At 33.6% G+C, this 19,868-nt stretch overlaps 2 protein-coding genes across 7 annotated transcripts in view; one reads left to right on the top strand and one right to left on the bottom strand.

Annotated features, from left to right (window-relative positions):
* Positions 1 to 912, top strand: part of LOC129803193 (GRIP and coiled-coil domain-containing protein 2-like) — a 111,186-nt gene extending 110,274 nt beyond the window's left edge. For all 3 annotated transcript variants that reach the window (XM_055849616.1, XM_055849598.1, XM_055849608.1), the window contains exon 17: positions 200 to 912. The gene's annotated coding sequence lies outside the window, so the exon portion shown is untranslated. The remainder of the gene's footprint in view (positions 1 to 199) is intronic.
* A 248-nt stretch (positions 913 to 1,160) lies between these two features.
* Positions 1,161 to 19,868, bottom strand: part of LOC129803380 (proteoglycan 4) — a 29,176-nt gene continuing 10,468 nt past the window's right edge. For all 4 annotated transcript variants that reach the window (XM_055849870.1, XM_055849895.1, XM_055849887.1 and 1 more), the window contains exons 3-5: positions 7,512 to 7,764; positions 7,309 to 7,430; positions 1,161 to 2,643 (exon numbers count right to left, since the gene is read on the bottom strand). In XM_055849870.1, the coding sequence (XP_055705845.1) occupies positions 1,375 to 2,643; positions 7,309 to 7,430; positions 7,512 to 7,764 (1,644 nt within the window). In that variant the 3' untranslated portion in view covers positions 1,161 to 1,374. The remainder of the gene's footprint in view (positions 2,644 to 7,308; positions 7,431 to 7,511; positions 7,765 to 19,868) is intronic.

Here is a 19,868-nt window from a genome sequence, read left to right on the forward strand (position 1 = left end):
AATTGTTGTTCAGCAGATTTCACCAACTTGCTTCCTTGAAGGTTAATAAAGAGCTTCAAAATAAAATTGAACATTCTGCATAAATTCACATTGCTTTCGTTGCTTTCTATCTGCTTCTGATTCTGGGCTGAATATTTTTCTTTTTAGCATAAATAATTTTATCAAAGAGTATTTTTGTCTGACGGTTTTTTTGTTGTAGATTTCCGTTGATGGTGTCCTAGTTAAAAGAGTTAATTCTCCAACTCAAAAAGTGGCGCTTCTCCCAGATGTTGATCCGACAGATGAACATCTAGTGACTGTAAACGCTGTACCCCTCATACCAGGTGATTCTCGATGGATTCCCGCCAAATTTACCTACCGTGGTACGTCACAATCGTCCCGATAAGAGTGAATAATAATTGTTGAAGATTGCATCAAAGACTTTTGCATTGAAATGAGATTTTGCAAAGGAGCAAGATAATGTTAGAAGAAGAAACTCAAAGGTTTCTGCTGTGCCTTTTTCTAGTCCAAAAAAACAAAATAAAATTATTCAGTAAATATATCGACTATTGTAATACAAAGAAAATACACAAAAATGAAGTTTAATGAAAAAAAAATCACAAAACATATAAATACAAAAAGTTTTGCAATTACTTGTTACATTGATAGGATTTTTTTTTTGTCTCTATAGCGATATACTTAGTAATGCAATCACTTTTATTCGTCTAAGATTCATTGCGTAGTTTTTTATATCCCCAAGTACAATTTTAATTGATAATTATATACAATTTACAAGTAGATGAACACACGTTATGTTTTAAGAGATTTTTTTGTCGCCTGTAGATAAACAGAACACCGAATACTGGCATGTTTTTTTTATAATTATATTATTTTGAACAAATATAATCAAGTTGTGAGCTTCCAATGTTGCAACAAGTTGTTTTTTTTTTATTTATGGCAAAGGAAGAGGGTGGAGAGACAGTTTCACGGTGCAAATTGTTGCAAGAGAGGTGTTTTAATTGAATTTCCTGTATTTTCCACCTCGTTGAGTTTCTCTGGCTCTTTGCATGCATCAATTATTCTGGTGTAAACGCCGAAATGCAGGCAAAACGACAGGAAGTCACCAGGCGTCTCCATCTGAAGCACAATGCGACAGTAAATTGTGAGCAGAAAGCGAAAAATTATCAATTTGTAAGTCTTTTATTACTAAAATTACACGTTTTTAATTTTATAGACATGGTTTTGTCACTGAGTTATGACCAATTTACTCCCAGTATTGCAAATATTCAAGAGTATTTTGTGTTTTACACAGAACTTAGCGTAATAGACTTGTTTGACTGGCTACTTGAGACATCTCTAAATTATTACTTCTTGTACCATCTCCTCCCAGAGGGATTATCTAATCCGAATGCAGGGCTCACAGGTGCCTGGTTGAACGTATGCTGGATGGCAATCTGGACATTTAGGATTTTCTCCATACCAGGGTTTGTCACTCTTTGACGGAATTATGAGTTGGAAGGAATTTTTGGCTTCCTTCTGATCAAAACCTGTTCTTGCATCCTTTTCCAGTGGAAATTGAAAGTCCGGAATCAAAAATGTCTTCTTCAACTCTTGATAGTCATGAGTGGGTTCAAGGCGTTTGGGTTTCTCTGTAGATGTGCCTGAATTTTTCGGCACAGATCCAGAAAATGCTCGTGCTGTGGGACTTCGCTCAGACGACGTATTGCCCGTTGTGGCTTTTCCATTCGAAAAAGCCCGCTGAAGGAAAGGATTGTGGGCAAATTTTGTGGGTACTGCAGGAGGAACTCCTTGCTCTCGTTTAGTTGCCGATCCCGTGGAGTTATTTGCCGGCTTAGGCGGCTCCAGCACAAAAGCAGGAACTGCCCATTTCCATTCATAGTAGATTGGAGGACCTTCTGTTGTGGCATCATCATGCTTCCTAACATCTATTCGTGGAGGCAAGAGATCCCGGGCTGGTTCAGGAACACTCGGATTAGGCCTATTATTCAATTGTTGCGTTGCAACTGTGGGTTTTGTCTTCTGCAGGGAATTGGCAATGAAGGGATTCTGAGAAAGAATTCTCGGTGTAGCAGTTACTGGTGGTTCCGTTCGGGGTGCATTTCGTGTCTTTGACACCTTCTCATCGACCGTATCCTTCACACCTGACGCTGTAAATGGTTTTCCCGTGCTCTGAATCTGTGGTGTATTGGGCGAAGGTGGAGGAGTTGTTGCTGGTGGCCGGAAATTTCTATTGTAGTCTGGAAGGAGGAATGGAGGTTCATACAGCAATGAGGGCTTTTTCACTGATCCATTTTTCACGGGTGGTGCTGTAGGCACGGGTTTCGATGGTACAGTAAATCCCGATGGCGACGGCAATACAATGATCTCAGCCTTGCCATCTTTATCAGATGTTTCAGCCACAGCGTCATCCATTCGACGATTGCCCGGCACGAATTCATCATTTTTCACATCACGCCGCACAGAAGCCGTTGCATCACCTCCATTACCATTTTTTGTGCTCCAGTGAATCGGTAAGAAGAGCTGAGGTCCTTGGTAATTTGAATGGGCTGTCTCCAGAGAACCCTCACCCTCAATTGTCTTGCCTGACGAGGCCTTTGGCTGGCTATTTCGTCCCAAAATCGTATTCTGAACCGCTGGAGTGGTCTGCAAGAAATTGGGAAATTTATCACTTAAAGTTGATCTTTGAAATATTTAATGGCAAGAAGAGTAAAATTTGAATTAATTAAGTGAGATTCTTATATTTCGCACCTATTGTAATCGACACAGAATATCAAAGTCATGGAAGAGATCTCGGAAAAAGAACAGAGCACGATTTGTGTTACTCTAGTAACGAAAAAAGCGAGTGATAAAAATGTACTATCTGCCCAGGGGAAAGCGAGCAGAAAGGGAGAAGCGCGCTACCTTCGGACGATTTATGCTTCGTACAATTCATTTTTTTTTCAATGTGTTATAAATAAATTTGGCCCATTATAATATTATATTTTAATAGTTAGTCCAAGGCCTCAAATTTTCAGAAAGGAGCTATGGGTGAAATCGATAAGGATCATTGAGAAAAAATTGAATTTTCCGAAGCTTGTGTCGTCCGAAGGTAGACCGCTTTCCCCTATTTTTGGAAAATTAAAAAAAATAACCGTTTGTGAAATTCGTACGAACCCTCGTACGCACCCTTTAGAACAACTTTGTTCTACATTGATCGTAAGTTTTGTTATCATTCCGAAATTTTATCAACAATGACTCACAATAATGTCTCATGAATGGCCTCAACATCAAGCAATAGGGGGAACTAGGTCACTTTTGAATTGGGGTAGTGGAGACCGGGGTACTTTTAGCCAGCGAATGAGGCTGTTTTTTCGCGCATGATTTGTAAAAAAAAAATGATAAGGTTTGTCTAATATTTTTATGTTTCATAAGTAGCATTAGAATATTGGCTATATGAAACAGTGTAGTTCAAAGCTCTAAAATCCTTGACTTTTTCTAGAGAGGATAATGAAAAAAGTATGACACATTGGCTACACTTGCCCCGGCCTGGGTAGATATAGCCATTTTTGGGGTACTAATTGCCACTAGTTTCCCAGATGGAATTTTAAACTGGAGATACCAAATATTGTTTCGCTTGATACACTGGAACCCACTAATGCTAAATATGTCATTTAACTCATTCCGGACCGCAGCATATGCTGCAAGCCAATTTCACAATTTTTAATCAAAAATATCTAAGCTCAAGAATTAATTGAGGTCCTACAAAAAATATCTTACATTTGGACATCCTTATAGTTTGTAATCATCCACAAGAATCGGATTTTTATCAGTTCTGAATAATTAAAAACCATTGTTTTTCATAGAAAATGCATATGCTTCTTTGGGTACTACAGTCCCAAAAGACGAAAGAGTTAAACCTAAAGAAAAAGGTTTTAGCCGGCTTTTTTTATGACATTTTTGTAATTGCCGCAAAATTGATGCAAACATACTGAAAAAGTCTATTTAACAAATTGTTCATCCGAATTGTAATATTGTTTGGAATATCAATAGTACTTTTTCATCTAACAATTATCCATGTATTAGTGAAAAATCATCAATAGTTTTATCCCGCCACGGAAGAGTGGCTACATCTTCCCCGAGGGCTGTTTCAGTGTTTATCATCTTATATAAAAAAAGTAGATAATTACTGTCCAAGTGAAAAATATCTCTTAATTATCTTTATTAAACCAGAAATAAAGTAAAAGTATAAGATTTGGACTAATAACTTAGAAAACCAAATGCTGCGCCAACAACTGTAATATTAAAACTACAATTTTATACCCATTTTATAAAAATGCTTCTAAATTGTAGAATAACAGGATCAGAATTATAAATATTTCTGGGAATATGGGGATGTGTTCCTACTTTCATTAAAAAATACTTTGCTCAATATACATTTTAAGGGAAACGAAAAAAATCCACTGTCTACTTCTACCCCTGGCTATAGGTACCCCGGTCTCCCCTTCCTTTGAAATTGTACATTTTTCTCTTATTTTAAAGAAAGACCGATTTTAAAGCTGCTCCAATTCCCCCTAAGTCATGTTTAATCAAAAAGATCAAATTCCAGATTCCACAAGTTAAACGTTATTCCCCTGATTCTTTGTGAACTTCTTATGGGCTTTCACATTTCTCCTAAATAAGAAATAAAACACGGGTTTTGACCTGGTTAGGATTTATTCCTTTTTTTTCTTTACGACGTTTCGGGGATTGTTGTCCCCTTCTTCAGGTCTACAAATTAAACAAATTATTTTTTTTTGAAATTTTCAATAACCTAAAAAAAACATGGATCGTTCTGTTGACTTTCACTTACATTGAGATTAATTGGACAATTCAGGTCAAGGTTTTTCTTGTAAATTTCTCGTAAATTTCCCATATGGATTTCCCAAGTTTCTAAGTGTCTGGCCACACTGGTTAGACTTCCGCAAATAAATTTATCCTTTACATAATTTCCTAACATCTAGTATCACTAAAGTCGGGAGAATTACTTTCTAAAATTAAAGCTAAATTTTGGATCCTAAAAATGTGATAATAGAATTTAATAATTATTGACATTGTGGCTGAGCACAAAAACGGTATAAAACATCATATTTTTAGTTTTATCTGAAAATTTATGATTATCACAAGCTTAAATGGAAAGTTTCTGATAGAAATTTTTTAATAACACAACCTCAAATAGTAGATGAGATTATTAAAAATCTCACCTAATACTGCGGTTGCTGATGAGTCAATTTTGAGGTTCCTTTTGGTAAAATTGTAGAAAGCAATCAGACCATTTCCTGGGCTTTAGTTTTCCAAATTATCATTTTTTGACGAATTTGAGATAAAACCATAAAATTATTTTAAAAATCTTACTTTGTATCGAATTTTTAGATTTTTTTAAATGCTGTGCAAAAAAAATTACCAATGTATTTGATAAAAGTCATGTCTACTTTCCAAAATTCAAAAATTTATATCTCCGGTTCTAATAAACCAATTTTAAATATCTCAAGCCTAAGAACACGCCTTATTCTATGATTTATAAATCTTTTAAATATGGCAAGGATCTACTATAATATTAACTCTTTCAGGGCCGACGTGTAAATATACGTTTGATAAATAAATATCCTAGCTCAGGACTTAATCGGGCCCCTTAAAACAATATTCTAGCGATTCTAGCTTTGGATGGCTTTATAGTTTGTTCCCAAGAAGTAAAATTGTTGCCTTATATAAACAAGACTTTGACAAGATTTTTAATAGGTTGTAAAAGCCCTTAAGCCTCTTAAGTGTGTGCTATTGTACTTTTAGTAGTCTCAGTAACGGAAACAAGAGCGTTATACGCGAATTAAAGAATTTTTGTTCTATAATGCCTTACTTGAGATACTTTTACAAGAATATATTAAGGAAATATTGCTCCTTGGGTTAATCATCCACGAAAATTGGATTACGGGGCCATTATCTTATAGATGGGGCTCTAATTAAAAAAGGAATCGGATTATTATGGATATACCTATTCTTAAAAAAATAATAGTGTTGATTAATATTTATTTATATTAGCTGCAAAAAGTGCAGCTATCTGTTCATTTTTTTTTTAGAATCAACAATCGATACTATCGAAAAGAAGTTATCATGCCATTCTATTTTTTAATGTCTTTCTGACTCTATTTATTTAGAATTTTATTCGAATTGACTTGGAACTTTGGGATTTTTTTGACCATTTAGTAAACAAATTTAATTTCTTTTCATAACCCCGGTAATTCTTTTGAAGCCGATTAGATAATCCACTAGCAAGAAAATTATGTTTTAATTGTACTTCTAAATCCAAAAAAAATGAGTGAAAATTGAAACCTGTAGCAGATTGGGGAGTATTTCAGTAAAAATTATCATTAAAAATGAAAATTACTATAAGCTAATAGAAAATTATGGAGTGATAAATGGAGTGATTTTATTACTGGAAATTTTAAATTTGAGGAAGCTGCTTCAAATTTCGGCCAGCTTACAATTTCTTCAACTTTCTTTGCTCCTCAAAATATTAGAATTTTTTTTCATTCTCTAGAGATTGTACAACGCAAAAGAATACGACCAAATGTCTCCACGAACAAGATGTTGTAAGAAAGAACTTAGAAGAGTTCTGGTAGAGCAAGGACCTACGAGAATGGGCACGGCCAAAATATTATTTAAAGCATTTTTTAACATTATTAATAAGAATAATTTTTTAGAGAAAATACTAATGATAAACTATCTACAAGGTTAAAAACAATATTTCTGAAAAAGTACCAAAAAATCATTTTACTTTGGTGCTTTAGATGCAAATATGCTCAAAATTCCGTACAGTTCCCTATTTATTTAATTTTTTGTTACTTATCAAATTTGATAATTGAAAGGCAAAGATGTTTTTCCAATTGACTTCCACTTTTAGATGTGTTTAGAAATATGACTAAAAAATAATAATAAATACATTGAGTTCCCATTGAATAACTAACAGTTATTGGCTTACAATGAGAATCACACATATCATAAGCTGATTCAAGCTTATTATTAGTTTACTAAATAAGTGAATAATTTTGATGAAATGCGAAACCTTCGTGCTCTCCTTAACTTTAATAAAAGACAAAGTAGCAATTCGTGTATTGATTGCAGTCCAATTATTTATATGAAAAACTTATGCAATTGAACTGTATTGCATTCAAATTAATTTGTAGATAAATTTAAATTGATTTTAGCAGTGAATTAGCCACGATTTTGCAACTTGATACACTCAATTACCCATTCAATGGCTTTAAAAATGGACAAATAGGAGCATTTTATGTTTACCTTGAAATGCCTGCGGAAGGATTCGCCGGAATAGTCTGGTGAATAGGGGCGATCGAGAAGATCTGGCCGTGGTGTCCGTAGTTCATGTTCTTCCTCACCCACAAATGGCTTATCACGCTGACCTGCAATAAATCAAGAGCATGAGGTGTTTTTCCGCAAAAATTTCTCAAGTGAACACGTGCAGAAAAGGCACCACTAATTACCGATCAGCAAGTTGGCGGCATAGTTGCTCTCGGCGCGCGAGCAGTTCACCATGTACCAATGATCGCAGATCAGCATACGTTGCTGGAAGAGAGTTGTGTTGGGACAGGCATAGCTGAATTGGCGACCTAGACCGTCACACATGTGGTAGATCTCACAGCCGGTCTCGATGTCGGCATAATAGCCGGCGGGTCTGCCCCGGCAGGAGAAATCTGTCCTCGGAAACACCCTATGGGACCCCACAGGCCGCTGATTCTGCAATAATTCCCAACAATACCAATTTACACACATGATCAATTGTTCCCGTGGCGTTTTGTCTGCGCGCCCAAAAAAGCCACGCATGCAATTGTTGAATTTCAAAATTAAAAAAAAAGAAAATCTGCACAAAACTTTCCGCCAAATTTCAATGTCTATTTTTCAAAAGTTTCTTTTCTATAAGAATTTTTCCTATAGCACCAGCACGCCCACATTGTCCCCATTCTCAAGCGTATTTGCACTCTATGACCAAAGTGATTCTGTGTTGAACACGAGAGATGAAGCACGACCAGCTCCCAGTGCCAATCATCATTCGTGAAGACCAAATTGGCAAATTCTCATCACCCCAGCCACGATTGATTGATAGAAGACAAGTAACTCGTTAATTTTCTCCTCAAAGTGCAATTGCACAATTGCACCAAACACACTCAATGTTTTGCACACTCAATTGCAAGTTCATATTTATGGTGTGGTTTCAACACGGCATCTCATGAGGAGATTCATCAACATGTTGTCACGAAAACATCAGCCGATTGCACACCAAATCCAAGTTCAAGTATTCAAATTTATCTCATTACACTATTTTATGGTAAATCAATATTTCCAAATGAATTGCCGTTTCATAAATGATGGATAATAGGCAAATATAAAGTGTTTTTTAATAGTTCTTAATTGCATACCCTAAAGAAAAACTTTTTTTCTCAATTTGCCTAATTGAAAATTGAAAATTAATTTACTGACATTTATCTTTGTTAATATCGAATTTACGGTGAGGTAGGATTACCGCACTGCAGATCATCTTTTAATGACAGAATATGAACTATAGTTAGTTGATTCTGTTATTCAGTATCTCTAATAATGTTGTTGACTAAATTCGACTAAAAGTTTGAAAATTAAAAATTGAGAACAGTTGATAGCGCCACTCCTGGGGGGAAATAGTGCCCTCACGCGGAGGAAAAAATGTTAGCCTTAACTCTTTCACGTCATTAGGGTCATATATGACTCAGGGAAAAAAGTTTATTTTTGACTATTTACATTAATTGAAATCTATCTGTTTGTGCACGACATCATAATAGAAGGATATAAGATTCTTGGCTAATTTTCTCAAGACTCCAGATATTCAGGAAAAGAAAATATTCAGATCAAAAATCACGAATTTCGATATTTGTGAAATGACTTTTCTTTTTCAAATTTTTTTATATTCATTTATTTTTTTCAACAAAAAGTTCTATAGAAACACAAAATAGAATATCCAAAGATTGTAGGGGAATGTAGGCAGCCTTCGCACGTTTTTTCGTTCTTCATATTCAGGATTTTTTTCTGACTAAACTGTAAAGTGGGCAATAAATTGCACTACACCAAAAAAATCTGTGATCCTTTAGGTTTCTATGCATGCCTAGTCCACTATCACAGAATTGTTGGTTTTTCCTGGACAGGAAAATGAAAAAAATATGACGATTTGTGCGATTCTTGCCCCCAGGGCCAGCGTTCACACGATGGGGGTTTTGGGTTCGTCATTGCTTTTTTTCTCGAAATAAATTTTATCCACAATTAAGAATTATTTTCCTACGGTTATACTGTACCCCCGTGAACCCGCGGAAACTATCACTGCACTAAAAGAAAATCTTTAAAACACTTTTTTCCACATTTTCTGGAGCACTGTTTTTTCTTCCAAATAAATATCGAAAATCGACTAAACTGTCAAAATTAATTGTCTGGTCAGCTGGAATCGCCGGAACATTGAAGAGGTTATGTTAATATTGTTTGTTTTCCTAAAGGTTGCATAAATTATATTAAGAAAGGTGATAAGCTTCTGTGTTTTTCAGAGTGTTCGAGTAACACTCGCTTTGTGAGTAAAATGTTTGGTTTTCCTAATTCTTATTGCAAATGTTTAAAGTGGCTCATAATTTTTTCGATATCCTTTAGCATGGTAGCAGTTTAGTTAGTGACATTGAGTCCCAGGCTAATGGTGAGCATGTTCACACGGTTCACACTGTGAATAAACGTCGTCTCATGGAGATGGGCAGGAAACTACACGCCTGTCGAAGAGGAAATGTCCAGGATTGTCTCCCTGTGGCTTATGAGGCTTTAGTGAAGTTATGGTTTTCAATCTGAAGTTGCCGGATGCATATGCGAATGCTCACACATTCAGTGTTTGAAACCACACACAGTGTAGTACTTGCGAATTTTCCACCACCGTGAAAATAATTTCCCTCCGATGCAAAAAGTTATTACGTAAATATCATCTCTAGTATTCTCTTCATCCACTGTGTAAGTGATTTTTTTAGAAATGAGTTTAAATATGAGAAATCAAATGAAATATGTGCCATTAAAATTACCCATTTTGGGCCAATTTTCTATTTGTGATCCTAGCACCTAGGAAAGAAGGGCTTGGCTGCCTATTTTTACAATGAAGATAAGGTTCATAATTACTTAACTTATGGCTAAGAAATTCGGAACCAACTCTTTGGAAATAAAGAGAAAATTCACATCGTTTGAAAGCACACACGTGCGAAGCCTGCCTACATTCCCCTATATTGCATATTTTGATACAATAAACTACACTTAATTTTCCAGAAAAGCGCGTAGAATTTTCCGGGTCATATATGACCCTATTGTCGGCAAGGGAAAAGTTTATGTAAGTGTTTTCGTGCCAACAATGTAGTTGGGACAGTTGGGACATTGTTTTTCTTTGTGAAATCCAGAAGGAAAGTATCTTGCTCCTGGACATTTCATCTTATATCTGATGAATTATAACATATTTTGCAATATTTTAGAGTATTCTGCAAGCGTCCCATATTGTGCAATTGTATTGTATGTGAAAAATATGTGGATAAGTTTATTTTTGCCAAATACCACTCAAAATAGTGTGACAGAGACTGTTCAAGGGATTACTCAGAAAGATTCCTTGAAAACCAGGAGTACAGTGTTCATCAAAACAATCCAGTTTGCCATGGTTTTGGCCAAATTAATAACTTCAAGCAAAAAAACTCGTAGAAAGTCCGTGGTATAGATTTTGAAAATGGTATGTATACTTCCCTTGCCGACAATAGGGTCATATATGACCCGGAGTTTTTCCGAGTTTTCACGCATTGGAAAATTTTATTCCTCTGAACTATTATATTTGATCATAAAGCATTAGGAAAAACTCAGTTTTACATGAATTCACTTGCTGAATAAAAGTGTGACGCGAAAGAGTTAATGGATTTTTGGCAAAATTTCTACTTCTCTTTCTTTAGAATTTCTTTAGAACCTCAACTTTTGTGATCCCAGTTGAAACCCAACCTCGTCAGATCGGGCCCAAATTTTAGATTTACACGTTTTGACACTCATAGATCACGAATATCATATGCGCTAAAAATCGATTTTCGTGGACGGTCGGTCCCGTCCGTTCTTTCCGGAGTGCAAATACTTCTGGAAAGAGAACGGAAAAAGATAGCGACAAACGGTTTTCGGCAAAGATTAAATGTCGATAAGTGGCTAGAAGTTGGATGATGCCAGATGAACTCTGCTCCACCCCCGTTCCACCATTTTGGAACACCCCCAAATTTTGTTTTCTCAATAACTCAGCCCCTATGGCATCGATGGGCTCAAATCGAATTTTCACGCAATCCGAATTGCAAGCACCCCGAGTTGCAGACATTTCGAGGTCACCCTGGATGGACACTTTCCGGTGATTCTTCCGATTTCAGAATAGCTCGCTTTTGAATTCTTTAGGGACGTGTCGTGTCCACGATCAATTTGCGCAGGTTCTCTATTTTTATCACTTTTCTCAGCCAAAACACAACCTTTTCAATATTTTTTTTTCAGAAATGAAAAGCTGACGAAATTCTCTTGAAACAGAAAAAAATCAAAACAAAACTCAATTCCTATTGTGACTAACTTCATGTCGAAAACTTGGGGAATTTAAATCCGGGACATGCTTTAAGGTCTGATATACGAGGTTTGTAGATAATCTACTGAATATTTTTCGCCTTCGAATGATTTTTCTGACTGTTTTTCTCTAGAAGTTGACAATTGGCACTAAGGCGGCGGTGGACAAAACGAGCACAAAAGTCCTACACTTTTGTAAAATTTTATGATTCTATCATTTGTCGCAAATGAAAATATCTTTTTAGCAAATTTTTAAAAAAAAATATAAACAATCTTATTTTTCATTTAATAGCTTCTCACAATTTTATACGACATATTCAATTCAAACAATTCACACGTAAAAATAGAAATATCTGCCATCAGTTTGGCCCTTACATGTATTAAATTTTTAACCGCAAAGCGGATGTTGTTTTGATGCTCTTTATTTAAATTATTATTTATAATTTTTTTCGTGCAGTGTTTCTGATTTCGTTATTGACATTTACTAATTTCTGTCAGTTACTTTCCAATAGGAAGAAGATGAATTTATCATTTATTTCGAGCTCGATATTCATAAAAAGATTAATTACTGACTTTGTTCAAAGTCAAACAAATATTTCACCTGTCAATATATTTAAAGCTTCCATAATATTCAACAAACTGAATATTTATTAGATCGACAGAATTAAACCTAACATAATATTTCATCAAAATAGACAAATAGCTGAACCATAAAATGCAAATGCTCTTCTAAAATATTATTCAGAATTTGCACAAAATGACGGAATATTTAGAGAATTCACACATCTCTCAACTTCGTAGAATAATACGTGGTTTTTGTCAACTTCTCACGTGATGCCTAATAAATTTTAATGTTTTTGCGGAGGATGTGATCGGATTGTGATGAGCACAGACAAACTAAGTGTTCACCCGCCAAAAATTATTTGTCTTGCACGACTGGGAGGCGGAATAGTTATAAATTCAACCAGACTAAGTAATCAATTAAAGCAGCGATAATCCCTGTTCAATGGACCAAATGAATGAGAGATCGTTTTGTTGGATTTTCGCGATCGGTTGTGTGGGAGTGATCGCGATCTGAGAGAGTAGTTCGAGGGCGTAAGATCAGTCACGATATTCACAGCCAGTGAGTGCCCGCTTTTGGAGATTTGTAAGCATTTCTTTGACAACTGTTTTTTTTTAATTCATATTTATTGTATTGGAGAGGAACACCAACACCGCAATTTTTTTCACAGATGCAATTTACGGTTATGACTTTCGATCTTGACAAGAAATTCACCTCCTCTGAACCATTGAGGGAGGTGTGAGAATAAAGTATGATCCCATTTTTGGGGTGATCAAGGTGATCCTCAAGTTGGTCAGAGAAGTAACGCAATCTTGTAATGAGATTTGCCTAATGATCATTTAGTAAACTAAACGTGATCTCATCATCTAAATTGGAAGAAAAAAGGCTGATCATCATGCAGAGAGATTCAAGAAGCTTTCACGCATGGACACTACTGAGATTGTTAAAAATCTTTCGAAATATTTCGTGGCTAAAATGCTATTATTATTTTGACATTGAGATGATCTTTTATTCGTCTCAGTGGTGATCTTTGGCAGAGACACTTCATCCAACCTAACATGTTGTTCCTCTTCTGATGGATAAATAACTCGAGATGGAGTATGATGCAAAAAAAAATAACAATTACCAAGTGGAATTCCAGGAGAAAAAATCGCAATTCTTTTGCATTGTTACTTTGGCAAAAAGTGCGTCAAAGGTGATGCTGATTGATCGTTTGCTTGACTCAGTGCGATCTTCAAATACAAGATCGAGAGACATAAAAAGAAGAGTCATATATTTAATATTGTAGCGATTATGTACCTACACGGATGTGATATAATGAGCGGGTAAGTGATCTCTACAAATACAATTTGATGGTAATTGCGTACCTCAACAATATCTAACAATCTTTTTGTTGCAATATTGTCGGCGTGCGCTTGTTCCATCGCACTGAGGTGTCTGTCACTCACAAAATGTAAATAGACTCTCTTTATCGCATGAAGAGTTTCATTTACCATTTCACAAGATTTTCATCGCATTTGAGGTAAGATCACAAGAAATGTTAAAGGCGAAACGATAACATGAAAAACAAAAAAAGGAGAGCAAAAAATATGCCTACAATATTGACTTATTTGGAAATTACATCAATAGGGAAAGAGAGGCAGTTTTAGGAAGAATCAATTCTTGAAAGAATTGTATAATTTAAAATTGTTTTTCAAAATTATTTCTGATGGTTACGTGGATAACGAGATCCAATTAAGACCAATTTTCTTTTTGTCTTAATAAAAAATATTTAATTCAAGTACTTAAGCATGTAAAAGTATAATATTTAAAATGTATTTTCTAAATTCAAAAATTTTAAAAATTCTTCAGTTTGGACTTAACTTTCAGAGACTTTTTTGATTTGTTTTCAACTTATTTTAGAAGTTTCAATTTAAAAAAAAAACATTCGTCCAAATACACGTTTAACTCATATGGTAATAGGAAATTTTGGATCTTTTAACTACAGATGTATTTACATTATATTATCTTGTTCATCGAAAAATAAGTTTTTTTGGAAAGGTTTACACAAATCCGGTCTCAATGGGCTCGATGTCTCAATGAACATTTTAGAAAATATAATTAATTCTATTGATGAAGTAGCGGCATACTTCCAGTCTCTGTCTAATTAGACATTTTCATTCAATATATTTGCTACTGTTTCTCAAATTTTCTTAGTTCTTCCACAATTTTCTATTCTTTTCCAAACATTGTAAGAGGGTCGAGCCCTATTTCTTTGTGATAAATAAATATTAGGAAATACTAATTCAAATGTTGTAATTTTATAATCTTAAGAGCTTGAATTGAATAATTTTTCTTATTGGATAGAAAAAAATAGAGATATGTTGTTTTTTAGATTTTCGTGGCTGACGAATGACGAAGGCCCCTACCCTTAAGTTTGAAAATATCGAGAGGATCCTTGATCAAAATGTGATGAAATGGATATTTTTTTTTAACATTTTCTCAGAAGATCTGAGAGAGACTTCTAGTCGAGTTATTAAAAAAAAACATAAATATGGGCAGTCAAGGCATAACAGTAAACATTGAGAAAAGTGGTGTTTAATAAATTTGTGAAGCGTTAAATTTCTTGTTTTGATTATAAATTCTTAGATTTTCTGGAATAACACGAAAAACAAAAATATTCATTTCGTTACGTTATAACTTACGTTATCTTTGCATCAAAAAATATTAAAATCAATTACAGTGTTTTTCTTCTGTAATAATTTGTCTACATATTTATTAGCCTGATGATATGAACTTTTTATATTTATGTGTTTCTATTAACTTTCTTTTAAAATTGATGTATTTATAAACCATAAATTTTACACAGAAAATCAATGTTGATTTGGAAATCCTACCAAAGCGAGAAATCAACCCCGCTTGTGAAGATGGTGAAAATGTAATTCGCTTAGGGGCTAAAATTACTTGCCCTTTTTCTAATGATTTTTTTAAGATCATGCTCTATAATAATTGGATAATATAGGGTAAAGTGGTACAAGTTGGACAATGGTACAATTTGGTCAGGGCTTTTTGTCTTGATAAATTTAGTATTTCATTTTTATTTGTATATTTTTAATGCTTTAATTTTATAATTTGGTTCCTTGTGCTTAAAAACAAATTTTGAACTGTATTTATCAAGAAAAAAGTTCTGTCTAACTTGTACCGGCGAATTGTCCAACTTGTAACACTAATTCCAAATTATATCACTTTACTCTATTGGTTGTTTATTGTTCCAGCTTATACTGCATTAAATAAATACTTCTATATTTTTTTGTATTATGTTCAACTTATTCAGTCAATGTACTGCAAATACTGGGGATCGAATGTTCATATTTTGGAATTAGTTTCTTAGAGATTAATAGATTATTAACATGATAAAAAAAAGTCTTATAAAATGGAGCACGAGGAGACGCTATAGACTACGGATTACAACGGTCTTTGAATTTAAATTCCGGCCTTGACAGACAAGGATTATCCGGGAGATGGTTTATCGTCATTATATTCGAAATAATGGTTAAAATACATTTCGATCATTTTCCACTCACTAAGCCGTCTTTCGGCTTAAGTCGTAGGTGTATCAAGGACCTTACATTAAAATATACCAAAATCCATTTATTTGTATAGTGTGAGTATTTAAGAAGAGAATTTATCACCCAGAATTCAAATAAAAAAAGCAAGTGAAAGAAAATTTTATCAAAATTAATGCATTGTCAAAGTTCCTCATAGCTTGATCCAACAGACAATATATATTTTTATTTCTCTAATTTGACTCGAAATTCTGCATAACATCTCCCAACTTCGGCTAAAAATCGAATTTGCATGCATTCCGATTCCGGGTTGGCTCAGGTTACAGTTTCACTTACAATAAGTTCATCTAGGCTTATGACTATAGTTTAATCTCAACATTCATTTTTCCATACGTTTTTACATAGAGGCACTGAAACCTAATGGCAAATTATTTCCTAAAGAGAATTGACTTATCAGTCTGATATATTTCAAAATTGTGCATTAAAAGCTATATAAAAATACATAATTCATACCTAATGTTCCCTGAAATAATACAAGAACTACGAGCAAATTTGTTTAAGTCGTATAGTGCAATATCTGCAAAATTTTTACAAGGAAAAGTAAAAAATAGCTTCACTTTTTATTAGGCTTGATGGGACCCTGCTTACAACAGTAAGTTTTGATTCTTTTTTCTGTTTCTAAGAGTTTAAAAACTAATTAATAATTCATGCTTGAATTGACCCACCATCCCCTATGTTTTCCTTGATCGAATTCTAAAGTCAACGTAACACACGTTGCGGAGAGATGATCTTCGTATTATTTGAATCTTGGTTTAACATGATCACGACAAAATTACAATATAATGCATAGCAAGAAAATTCCAGTGATGTTGTAATGCAGAAGAGTGAGTCAATTGGCGATACATTTTATGAAATTCTTTCCACAGCATCCCAACAAAGGTCAATTTATTCCACCATCATCACCATCAATGTGCTTTTATTTTTCTTCACTACACACCATGTTAATAAAATATCAATAAACATTTCGCCTTCTTTTTACCATCATTTAAATTAAATTCAGATATACCAAACACCTCAGAATATCACTATTTTCACGATGTTCAGTGTGGGAATGTGGATCAAGTTCAATAGCTTCTCGTTGAAAGTTGAAGAAAACACTCCTTCTTTTTCGTGCTTTCTAGGTTAACGATCACCACCTTTTTTTATATATTTCATTCAAGTCAATTGAATTTCGATGGGACTTTTACTTTCGTTGCAGATGATCACGAATGAAAACGAGTTTCTCTCTTGGGCCCCTCAGTATGACACTGTTGATGGTTTGTAAATTGCCCCAAAGAGGCAATTTGCATAATTAAGGCGCCACACAATTTGATACAGAAGGCGGAAGCCTCATGTCTTCTCCGCTGTTTTGTCTTGTTATAATAAATATATAGCAAAAATGTTTAGAAATTATTTCACGGTATTTCAAGGTTTTTCGGTCGTCTGTGAATTTCCTTGCCCAGAAGCACAGTTTATCATTTAAAAATCTGATATAACATTCCCGTTTTCCAGGCAAATGATTAATTCATAATGCAAATGAAGATTAGAGTGAAAATTTTCCATGAAGAATATGAAATGTTCAAAAGATGACTCTCTTTAAAATATGCAAAAGAAAATATTAAACTGAAAAACTTATAATAAATTACAAATTTAATTTAGACCAGTAAAATAAAGTTTATTATAAAGAATCCTAACATATAATATGATTTTTTTTGTCAGTAGTTAATTAAAGAAATTGTGCTGTAGCTTTTCAAATGGTTAAAACAATTATTCAAAAGAACCTAATAGGAAATCATTCAAAATCTAGCTTATTTTATTTTAACAGGAAAAATTTCGTGAATAAAAATTTGATTACTTAAATTTTCCCATATTTTTCCTCACATTATAAGATATTTAAAAATTATAAAAAAAAATATATCGAAGAAATATTGGACACAAAAGTTTCTTCTAAACTATTGCTTGATGAAAAATTCGATTTTGAAGTAAATAAAATGTTATTATAAATAATTAAAAAATTGTTAAAGTGCATTTGCATAAAATTACCATAACATTAATTAACTTATTTAATGTATAGGAGCTTAATGAAACTGTTTTAATGAAAAACTACGAGTACTTCGTAATTTCGGACAGCAGCATTGCATATAAGCAAATAATAAAAAGATAATTAAAATTTGATTTTATGTTAATTCTTTTAATAATTTAAATATGAATATAAATGCAGACAATGTGTAGACTTTGTGTGCAATATCGGACAAAATTTTGCTTCTTGTCCTTGCGGAGTTCTTCAAAGACTTTTTCACAACATCTCGTTTATAGATACTATACGCTTTTTTGTTTCTTTGGAATTTTAGTAAATGAAAAAGGTAAAAAAAAAAATAGGAATTTTAGGGAATAACGAACCTATTGTATTGCAAGCTGTCCGAAATTTGAAACAGTGTGCCTATGCTAGACAATATCAGAAGTTGAATGTGAAATAAATTTTAGTTAAAAAATAATGAAAATGTTATCAACATTTTGACTGTTTAATGGTTTAACTATATTTACAAAATAAAATTAACATTAGATATTGTGGTTCTTCTTTTTTTTATCGATATGGTGTATCTTGATGGTAAATATAAGCAATTTATTTATTGATAATGATTTAATTTTCCATTTACTTTAACATCTGTGGCCATTTCCGTCTTGTGACAATATGAGCCTCCAGCATGGCAATTCTATAACAGTATGACAATGTCATATGACAAATTTTAAAACTTTTGGGTGGCAAATTCGGATAATTCAATTGAAAATCAAACTTACATCCGTTATTCAGAACTTCATAGAGCTCATTTCAATGGCCATTCGATGCTCACAAGTCTTTTACGTTATCCTGTTTCTGAATTTACTACGAAAATTTGTCATATGACATTGTCATATCGTTGCAGAATTTCCCTACAGGACAAAAGAAGAAGAAGGTCTCTTTATTGATTAAACACTTTATATTTAGAAGGTATGATATTACTAAGGCATATTATAATCGTCCTACAATTATGAGATTACCGTAGATACGCGTGACTGCCCTACAGGAGTGACTTTGCCCCCTGCTGTTCGTAAGTTTTTCTTTAATTCTAACACTTCGATCTCATGTACTATATCAAATCAGCAAAGATCATCCTTAAATTCTAAAATTAAAGAGAAGCTTACGCATAGCAGCAACCAATACCCAAATGATACTTTAGTACAGTTTATATGAATTAAAAAAACGATTGTGAAAAACAGATGACTATCACAAAAAAAAACCCCATTCCGCCCTAAATTCAAGGCCATATCCCTCCCTAATTAAACATAATGAGTTTTCAATACTCTTCAATACCGTTGAAACCGAATAAACGTCAAATGAAACATGTACGTCAATTGTCAAAACGCTACTAGAACAAACTTATTTTGACATTTATTCGGTTTTAACGGTTTTTGCACACCTCTGATTTAAAGCTTTCCCATTGATTTTCCATGCTAATTTTAAGTTAAATTGCAAATTTCGTTATAAATAAATTTAGTACAGACACGTACTAACATTATTAGAATATTTTATTTCAATGTAATAATGCGCGTATATTATATTTCATTAATTCATTATTATTTACTTATAAACTTTTAAATCTAACATGCTTTTTATTTCAATATTTTCCATGAAACTCTAAATTTCTTCTACAAGTCATGTACTAAAAATCTTTACAATGTATGCATATTTTGAAGTTTTTTTTCTATATAATAGCTCTATAATGCATTTTTGAATATATTTGAAGAATTTTTCAAAACTTTTCATAACTTCCTCTAATTTTCATAAATGAAGATGCTTCTCGGTGAATGCTGCGGAACTGTACAATAAATCGTGTAAGAAGTGGGTTGGAAATATGGAAATAAAGTCAAGTTTTCTATTTAAATGACACTCGGTATCCATTTGAATATTTCATATCTTGTACTGAGGCAGGGGAAGCACCTGGTAAAGCAAGTGGTTTAACAAGTGACAAGAGTATTTTCTATGGGCTGCACAGTGAATTTCTACCGATGTGGTGTTAAGGTGAAAAAGTTGATAGACCCATAAA

The sequence above is a fragment of the Phlebotomus papatasi genome, chromosome 1 (genome assembly GCF_024763615.1).
Source record: "Phlebotomus papatasi isolate M1 chromosome 1, Ppap_2.1, whole genome shotgun sequence".
NCBI lineage: Eukaryota > Metazoa > Arthropoda > Insecta > Diptera > Psychodidae > Phlebotomus > Phlebotomus papatasi.